Source organism: Malus sylvestris, chromosome 12, assembly GCF_916048215.2.
Source record: "Malus sylvestris chromosome 12, drMalSylv7.2, whole genome shotgun sequence".
NCBI classification, from domain to species: Eukaryota; Viridiplantae; Streptophyta; class Magnoliopsida; order Rosales; family Rosaceae; genus Malus; species Malus sylvestris.
Window position 1 is genome coordinate 25,564,507 of NC_062271.1, and position 10,031 is coordinate 25,574,537.

Here is a 10,031-nt window from a genome sequence, read left to right on the forward strand (position 1 = left end):
AAGGGATGATGATCTCAAGGTTTTTTTGGTTATAAAAAAGAAGAAATTAAATATCATTGTCTTGTGTTCTATGTTACATTGGATTGTACTAGTTAGACTGTGTTAACTACATTGGAGAAATAACAGAGATGAACAATTATAAAACCAAGAAGTTAAGTTTTATAGAGAGAAGAGAAATGTGAGAAAGAATGAATGAAGGTTTTGTATTGAACTTCAATGAACTAATCTTACTATCTGTTTACAATAACTATATATAGCTGACTAGAGGACTAGCTAATAAGCTTTGAGTAACAAACTCTAACAAACTCTTTCAACTAACTATTACATCATCCAATCCTTTTACAACTGTTTTGATGAGCTGGCAGTGATATATTCAACATACTGTACCTCAAGTAATTCTTCTGCAAAGGTTTTGAAACTCTTTAGCATTACCTAGTTGCAATTTTGTAATTTTATCCTCTTATTATTTTTAGAAGCCAACATATTTATTCATAATTCTTTAATAATAATCTAGAAAGCTAAAAGATAGTCAATTCAGAAAATATATATGGATTTTATCAGCTTTAAGATCTTGTCATCTTAAAACTTAAATTTAGAATGCAGCTATTAACGCTTTATCCTTATACACTCCTACACTCGTGCTGTGAGAAGTGTGTGAATTAAGAATGAATTAAGAAAGATGAATTAAGAAAGGTGTTCCATGTTAAAAGGTCCACATGTTACATGCAACGCATAAAAATGAATTAAGAAAGAAACTTAAATAAACATGGTGTACGTATCACATGAAAGTAAAGTGAAAAAGAACAAATTACACTCACCCTTATTTTACTCGATATGATTCTTTAACGAAATGAAATTAAATATACGAGAATAGTATTCTTTTTCTGGAAGTAAAAGGATACGTTGTTGAGGAAGGAAGAGAAGATATGAGTCTAGTGGAAACCTTGCATGGTTCATATCACAGATAAAATAAAAAAGAGACAAGGCCGGCCCCAGACTTTATCAATTATTTCCTTCCTAATTCTTATCCACAAACACAAAAAAGTTCTATTATTCCCTCCTGACTTTTCTACCACCACTCACCCAGTGCCCACTATAACCCTAACCTCACCTTTGCTTATCAAATAATATTAAAATAATATTAAAATAATATTAAAATAATAAAACTCTTTTGTTAAAATGCTTTTTGAAATTGACATAACTTTTTATTTTGGTCTCTATGATTTGAAATCGATATACGTAGTTTCTCAATTATCAATTATTTTGATTATTTTATCTTTATTTAATGAAGATTTTTCACGTAATGATCAAAATGATTAATAGTGGACGAACTGAATGACCACTTTTATCAATTTCAAATCTCAATGAACAAAATGAAGAATTATGTCAATTTTATGAATCATATTATTTATGTCGCATGTTTTTTTTTTTAATTTTTTAAGAAGTGAAAAGATAATACTTGAATTTATTCAAATTACCGTAAAAAATTAGAATAAAGAGTGAAACAAGCTGTCATGCTAAACTCGAATTTAAAATTTAAATAATATGTAAAAAGAAAAAAAAATGAAAAAGGAAGAAAAGGAGAGGAAAAGGAGAAAAAGGACTTTGCCAAGGTCCGACGTGTACAAAAATACAGTATAGTGACCGTAGATGACGAGGTATGTACGCCGAAGCAGCTGTTCGCGCGTTTATTACACGTGGCGCGTGAGGTGGTGGAATTCAACAGTCAACTAGTTCGGAGGAAAAGCATGCTAAATTTGGCAGCAGCTTCCGGATATATTATATACAACAAACAAGTACAGAGAGAGAGAATCCAAACTCGGTTTCTTTCTTATTCTTGTTGGGGTTTCGAGATTTTCCACCTATCCAAACAAGAAATAATCATGGCGGGTGAATTTTCCGGGAAAGTGAGTTGTGGGTTATGCTTTTAGTAGCGGATTTCGTTACTTTTTGTCGATAAACAGAGCCAAAGTTTCTTTCTTTCCTTCTTTCTTTCTGCTCCCTCCATCCACCGTAGAGAGAAGGAGAAAGGTCTAGAGAGAGAAAGTCTAGGGAGAGAGAGAGATAGAAAGATGATAGCTGCGACGTCGTCGTTATCGTCGTCTTCGGCGAGTGTGGCTGTGGACAAGGCGACGAGCGATCTTCTGATAAGTCCGGATTGGACTATGAACATAGACATCTGCGATTCCGTCAATTCTCATCATTGGTAATTTACATGTATATATGTATATGTAATTCAACTCAAAGCTTTTTGCTTTTAGAATTTTTTTGGGTTTTGTTTGTTTCTTTTTGTTTTGGTTTTTTGAGTTGACTTTGTATTTCTATCAGCCTAGGGTTTCTCTGATTGATTGGAAATTTATCAGCTTGATGTTATCTGTGTTACACCAAAACAAAAAGGGTTGTTAATGAATTTTTTTTTTTGTCGCTATAATTTGTAATTTTGTGTATGGGAGAAATGGAGGGAGAGATTGATGTTGAAGTTTTCGAATCATATTATTGTTGAATTGTTTGATATTTTTAGTTTCTGTAAGTGGATTAAAATTGCTGGAGTGTGTCAATTATTTGGATTGCATTAAGTGATTCCAGAAACAGATAAGGGAAATTCGAAGAGGCCGAAAGTGTAAATTTCGACATATATGCAGATATCTGGTGCAAACAATTTTTAACATTTTGCACTATTAATTACTTTCCCTGTTTCTGGATTTATTTTCCTTTTTGGGGTTAGAAACAAATTATAGGGGCTTACGCGCTTTGTACGAAATTATATTCATGGTTTTAGTTTTAGCATAGGCAGACTTATTTCAATCTTGTTCTGTAGAGCCAAGTTATGTAGATGTTTTGTTGCTTCCAAGCTTGTTGTAGGTTGTCCTTTTCCTTTTCGTATAACAAAATTCATATTTGTGGTTGTTCGTTGATTGATGTGTGTTAAATTTCTCAGGCAGGCAAAAGATGTCGTAAAAGCTGTTAAGAAAAGGTTGCAGCATAAGAGCCCCAAAGTTCAATTTCTAGCCTTGACGGTATTTATTATTGAAAGCCTTTTATCTTCTTCCTATTTAAGCCATCTGTATGCATTTTTTTCTGGTCCGATAAAATGTTTCCTTAAGTATGCCTAATGGTTTGCTAATCTACTTTTGTAGCTTTTGGAGACAATGGTGAAGAACTGTGGTGATTATGTCCATGTTCAAATTGCAGAGAGAAATATACTAGGAGAGATGGTTAAAATTGTGAGAAAGAGGGTAAGTATTGAATGTGTTGTTGGCAGGGTATTTTGAGCTAGAGAGAAATTTTTGGTTATGGTTTTTCGGTTTCTTTTTCATTAAGCTGTCATTGGATCCTTTTGTTTTTGTCAATGATTAATAATCTTGAGTCTAGGGAGAGCATTCGTGTATTCAAACGTGTTGCACCGGAAATCTCGAACTTTTCTAGAATATGTATTAACAAGACGGCCTTTAAAATAGTTTTTTCTTAGGACTTTGCGGGTTTAATTTGCACTTTCTTTCTGGTTTATGGTCGTTGTTGAAAGTTATTGACCTGTTTATTCTTTTAGACCTTAGACACGCTGATATGTATGTTTGAGGGTGTCATTTTGTATAATCCTGTAAGTGGGTTTCTTTTTAACGTGTGTTTGGTATTAGAATGATTAGTGGTCTATGACGGGTTCTTAGTGGTTTTCAAGGCCTCTCTACGTCTTTGAAAAGCTTTGTTCTTGTGGATTTGATACAAATTTTGAGTTTGATGACAGGCAATGTCTCAATGTAGAATATTCACACTTTTATGACATTTCTTCTCATGACTTATTTACTGCATCTTTATAGTGTGTGTGTTTATGTGACACATCGAAGCCTTTTCACTCAGCTTAAGCATTGTTGGTTGTTGAACCTTTTTTACCCATATGGTGGACATATTTTTTTTGGTTTTCTGTTTCACCTATTAATCGTTGTTCAATTTGACTCTAATTAGTCCTGCTAGTTTTTCATTGGTTAAGTATATTCAATCTCACTTTGAAACATATATATGGATTTCAGGCAGATATGCAGGTTCGGGATAAAATCTTGATATTGCTGGACTCTTGGCAAGAGGCTTTCGGTGGTCCTGCTGGAAAACATCCTCAGTACTACTGGGCATACGAGGAACTAAGGGTATACTTTAGCTATCTGGCTCAGCTTTTAGTTTTATGATTATGATATTATTTAATAAAAGTACACTGCATGAATGACAGCGTTCCGGAGTACAATTTCCCAGGCGTGCATCAGAAGCAGCTCCAATATTTACACCACCTGTTGCAAATACAGCATTGAGGCACACTCAAGCTGGATACGGAATGCCTAGCAATTCCTCAAGAAGGCTCGATGAAACAATGGCTACAGAAATGGAGAATCTAAGGTGAGTTTAACTCCACTTTTTGATTACCTGTTAGCCCTTACTGTTCCCCCGTTCTGCATTTGTTAGTGCTCTTGTTAAGGATTTCTTTAAGATCTATCTTCTATTCATTCCTCTGCTTGATTTTTCTTTTGAATATTTTTAGTTTGTCAAACCTGGATTCTATGAGGAATGTTTTGGAGCTCTTAGATGACATGCTGCAAGCTGTGAACCCTAGTGACCGTTTGGTATGAGGAACTATGATGTTTTCAACTTTTTCCTCACAACTTATGGGTAAGATATTTACCTTTTGTTTCTTTGTTTGTAGGCCATAAAAGATGAAGTGATAGAGGAGCTTGTCAATGGATGTCGTGCCAACCAGAAAAAACTGATCCATATGCTAACTACAACTGGGTGAGAGAACGCTTTTAACGTCACTTCTTTTTTCTAATTAACAAGCCCATAAAACATACTCAAGCAGTGAATATTTAACGTTTCACATTTTTGGTAATGTCTAGAGATGAAGAACTTCTTGCTCGGGGTCTTGATTTGAACGATAGGATGCAAAGTCTGCTTGCAAAACATGATGCTATAGTTTCTGGTTTGCCTGTGCCAACTCAAGCTACAAGCTTTAGTCCCCAACCGACTGAAAAGTTTGCGTCAAGTTCCAAGCAGACTGAAGTAAAAGATTCCAGCACAAGTGACTCTAGTCCAAGACCTAATGCTAATGTATCTGCACCAGTTGGTTCCATGGCCAGGATCCAGATTGATGAAGACGAAGAAGAGGAAGATGAATTTGCACAGCTAGCTCGAAGGTTTGTGCATGACTGGACATCTTTCTCTGTTTTCAATTTCTTTTTATGGTTCATAGAAATGCTTTTTTCTTATGCCAATGGTTTCCACCATTGCTGGGTTTAGTTTTGCCGTTTTGTGATTTAATGATAACTTGCATAAAGTACTTTTGGTGTACCTCGTATCTCTCTTAATCTCATAGTTTGGTGAAAGTTAACTCACAACTGTTGCACTTATTTTATGGATGCAGGCATTTTAAACCACGGTCGGTGCCTCCTCAAAACACATCTAGTGGAAGTAATGATAATTTGGCGTTGGTGAGCACCAGCAGCACAATAGATCCATCAGCCACAACATCCGCTCCAAGCAATGCATTAGTTCTGGCTGATCCACCAGCACCGGTTAAGACAACAAAAGAGCAGGACATGATCGACCTTCTGAGTATCACTTTATCAACAACAGCTGCCTCCCCAGACAACACCCCTCATGCTCTAGCATCCAACCCTCACACCACACCAGACCCGCACACGGTTCCAGCATCTAATGGTAACACACATCAGGAGCCTGTTGCCCCCACCATACAAGGAAATCCCAATCCTTCCCAGCCTTATCCTGGAAATCCGGGGACGGTATCCTATAACAGCTATGTTGTTCCATGGGCGCAAGCACAACCTCAATCCCACCTCCAACAGCCACAGTTCCAACCGCAATCACAATTTCAGCCTCAGCCCCAATTCCAGTCACAATTTCAACCTCAATATCCTCAATACCAGTCTGCCTACCCTCCTCCACCGTGGGCAGCTTCACCGGGATATTCTAGCCAAAACCATTTTTCCGCCAATAATACATTTTCAACTCCTCGTGCCAACACAACCACATCTTATAGTCCAGCACAATCAGCTAGACCTTTGCACCACTTCAATTCGTTCCCTGCAAGGGGAATGAATGGGATAGATAGCAACGGAGGTTCAACGAGCCCCGGTCCTAGGAGCCCTGCCCCTTCAGCAGGACAAAAGCCCTACATTCCCACGTACCGATTATTTGAAGATCTGAATGTGTTTGGCAATGCAGATGGAAAGCTTAAGATGACAAGCAGCAATACATCATCTAGCTTGTCTGGAGCTGCCGGCCAAGGTATGGTAGGTGGGAGGAAGTGAGATAATGTCGTACAGATTATGAACCGGGACGCAGCTTTGTGAATATATCCTGTATATCAGTATCTGCGTCGTCTCCCGGTTTGTGATGCTTTATAGATTTGCGGTTGTCATTGGTCACCATTTGTGTGTAGCTTTTCAGCAGAATCATTTGACCCTAAAGACTAGCATTTTTCTTCATAAACTAAGGCTTTTAATTATATTGAAATGAAGCCAATAAGCCCTTAATCCTCAGAATGTTTATAGCTGTATATATTTTTGAGCATTCAGAATTTCGGATTCTCTGCTTCAAATTTTACTTTCGTTGCTTTTGAGCGAAGGCGTAACGTGAGGAGTTTTATGGATTGCCGAGGTAGTCGCGTTTTAGATGACTTGGCTACGTTCGTGATCCAAATGAGAGAAGAACCCATGACAAGTGTTGTGAGAAGTGAGAGAAAGCAGAGAAGAAGCTTTGAGACTGGTTTCTTGGTTTAAGGCAGCATCGTGTCTGATGTATTTAGAGGCTTATAGCCCGTGCCCATGGCATGGTTGTATTTTTGCGTTTTGATAATATTGAGTCAGGAGTGCATGGCCCGTGCTAGGCTGGCTCGTGCCATCAAGAATTATGTAATGTCGTGCTTGGCCCGAGGAGCCAAAAGAGGCTAGACAGTACAAGAATAAGATTCTTCCTCTACAATAAGGTCACTAATAATAGAGGGAGGATCATCAATCCAAGTACAGTCACCACCGGAGTGGAGAGCGAATCGAGCCAGACGATGAGCTATGGAATTGGCTTGGCGGCGAATATGGGGGAAGCAGTTATAAGGATCCAAGTAGAAAACAATTATCCAAGTGAAGAGAAGATCAAGGGTCAAACTAAGTGACACTTGTCAATAGATAAATAGATGAGCTATTATACGTTGTTACAAGTTGTTAGAATTACAGTTGAGATAAGGAGGAAGATTAGTTGCCAATATTAGCTAAGTAAGAAAGAATATATAACAGCTCATCTATTTATCTATTGACAAGTGTCACTTAGGTATTATGTAACATTCATAAATGAATGTACTTAGATGCACATGGGTTTTCCCCTTAAATAATAAATCAAAAGTTTTTACAACATTTGTGCATTTTTATGCTTATTTGTGTACTCAATTTTCTGCACAACCAAAAATCTTACAAAGTGATGGTGGGGGTGAAAGATGTAAGCACAAAGTTTCAACATTTTCTATCACAAAAAGGCATGTTACATCAAAGGTCTTGTCCCCACACCCCAGAACAAAACGGGTTGGCAAAAAGGAAACATAGACATGTTGTAGAAATTGAAATTACATTACTTCTAACAGCACATTTACCTACTAAATCCTAGTTTCATGCTGCAACAATATATTTGATGAACAGAATGTCATGTGCTATTTTAAAAATGAAATCCCCTTATTTCACAAGATTTCAAATATTAGTCATTTGAAAATCTTTGGTTGTGTATGTTTTCCACTGATTACACCATACAATAGCTCCAAACTGCAACCAAAAACAAAAACTCGTGTCTTTCTAAGATATGCAGATCACTATAAAGGGTACATTTATCTAGACATTATCACTCAAAGAATTTATATATTCAGGCAAGTCTTGTTTGATGAAACAACTTTTCCGTATTTTAATCCAGCACCATTACTCAATTTACTAGTGTCATCACCTACAATTTCACATAAGCATTCTCCAAATCCTACAATAGCATCCATTTCATTACAAAATCAAGTAGTGTCACCTACATCTCATACTCATTCATCAACATCTACAGCCACAAATCCAATGAACTTGCATTCATCTAGTGCCTCATATTCTTTGACAGCATCCAGAGCCTCAGATTCCTTAGACACACTTGCATCTAGTGGCTCAGAGTTTGTTCATTCCCCTTCACAAAGCTTAAATGTAAACCCTGGTTCTCATTCTCCTACATAGTATCCTGATCTTGTGGATCCTGATTTTCAACATGAGCAACTGCAAGTTATGTTACCCATATCTATGAATATTCACCATATGCAAACAAGGTCCAAAAATGAAATATTCAAAAGAAAGGCTCTCTCTACATTCATAAGCTATTCTTAAGCATCCATCACATAACCAAAATCATTCAAAGCAGCTTCAAAAGTATCAGAATGGCAAGATGCCATGAAAGAAGAAATTAGTGCTCTACATACATAGAAGACTTGGTCTCTAGTTCCATTGTCACCTAACAAGAACTTAGTTAGATGTAAATGGGTATACATAATTAAGAGAGATACAAATAGATCTATTGCAAGGTTTAAGACAAGGCTTGTGGCAAAATGGTATAGCCAGGAAGAAGGAATTGACTATGGAGAGACTTTTAGTCCTGTGGTGAACCCTACAACTATAAGCTTGATCCTTGCATTAGTTGCACAATTCAATTGGCCCCTTAAACAAATGGATGTAAAAAATGCCTTTTTGCATGGAGTTCTTCAAGAGGAGGTGTATATGGAACAACCTCCGAGATTTCAAAGTTCAACACATCTACCAAGTTATGTTTGTAAATTACAAAAGTCTCTATATGGACTTAAACAGGCCCCCAGAGCCTGGAATGATAGGTTCACAAGTTTTTTACCAGGCTTAGGATTCAAAGCTTCACAAGCGGATCCTTCTTTGTTTGTTTAGCATTCATCCAAAGGCACTGTGGTCATATTGTTATATGTTGATGATGTGATACTTACAAGTAGTAGCTTTGAGCTAATTTCAAATGTGATTACAGGCTTCACAGAAGAGTTTGATATGAAAGACTTGGGACAACTGAACTATTTCGTGGGGTTACAAATCAATTATACACCATAAATGGCTATTTTTATCACATACAAAGTATATTAATGAATTGGTTAAAAAAGTTGATTTGCAGGATTGTAAGCCTTGTGCTACACCATGTCTACCATATCATAGATTACTTAAGAATGATGGAAAGCCATACCATAACCATGAGCAATACAGAAGCATTGTTGGAGCTCTTCAGTATCTCACATTTACAAGACCATATATAGTATTCTCAGTGAATCAAGCATGTCAGTTCATGCACAATCCTATGGAATCCCATGTTATTGCAGTAAAAAGAATCATAAGATATCTCAAAGGAACTTCAAGTTTTGGTATTCATTTCAGGCCATGACCAACACATTTACAATCATATATGGAGACCCAAATGAAAGAAGATCTACTTCATGTGTTGTTATATTTCTTGGTTCAAATCCAATCTCTTAGGCATCAAAGAAGCAGCACACAAACTAAGGTCCTCCACAGAGGCTGAGTACAGGGCTTTAGCAATCACAGTTGCAGAATTGGCTTGGGTTAGACAGTTGTTTTGTGATTTACATGTTCCCACTCAACTCTATCCAATGATCTATTGTGAAAACATCTCAGCCATTGCACTTTCAACCAATCTAGTGTTTCATGCCAAGTCCAAACATATTGAGATATACTATCATTTTGTGAGGGAACGGGTTACTAGAGGAGATCTTCTTGTTCAACATGTATCCTCTGCTGAACAATCAACAAATATACATACAAAAGGGTTGTCAACACCTTTGTTTCAACAACACTATCGCAATCTTATGCTCAGTTCACTTGAGCATACGATTGAGGGGGGATATAAGGATCCAAGTGAAGAAAACAGCTATCCAAGTGAAGAGAAGATCAAGGGTCAAACTAAGTGACACTTGGCGTCCTCAAGGATAGGTCCCATAA

General features: G+C 37.0%; 1 protein-coding gene across 1 annotated transcript; it reads left to right on the top strand.

Moving 5' to 3' along the window:
• The first annotated feature begins 1,784 nt into the window (after positions 1–1,784).
• Positions 1,785–6,542, top strand: LOC126593302 (TOM1-like protein 6). Its single transcript, XM_050259338.1, has 9 exons — positions 1,785–2,206; positions 2,939–3,017; positions 3,138–3,236; positions 4,026–4,139; positions 4,220–4,383; positions 4,526–4,607; positions 4,688–4,773; positions 4,878–5,174; positions 5,402–6,542. The coding sequence occupies exons 1-9, from the start codon at positions 2,073–2,075 to the stop codon at positions 6,306–6,308; spliced, it is 1,962 nt and encodes a 653-aa protein (XP_050115295.1). The 5' UTR covers positions 1,785–2,072; the 3' UTR covers positions 6,309–6,542.
• Positions 6,543–10,031: the final 3,489 nt, after the last annotated feature.

Bases quoted from the DNA above. Each gene is read 5' to 3' on its own strand.
- LOC126593302 (XM_050259338.1), top strand. From the start codon at position 2,073: ATGATAGCTGCGACGTCGTCGTTATCGTCGTCTTCGGCGAGTGTGGCT. The intron at 2,207-2,938 runs GTAATTTACATG...TAAATTTCTCAG, and splicing joins TCCGTCAATTCTCATCATTG to GCAGGCAAAAGATGTCGTAA. The intron at 4,774-4,877 runs GTGAGAGAACGC...GGTAATGTCTAG, and splicing joins CATATGCTAACTACAACTGG to AGATGAAGAACTTCTTGCTC.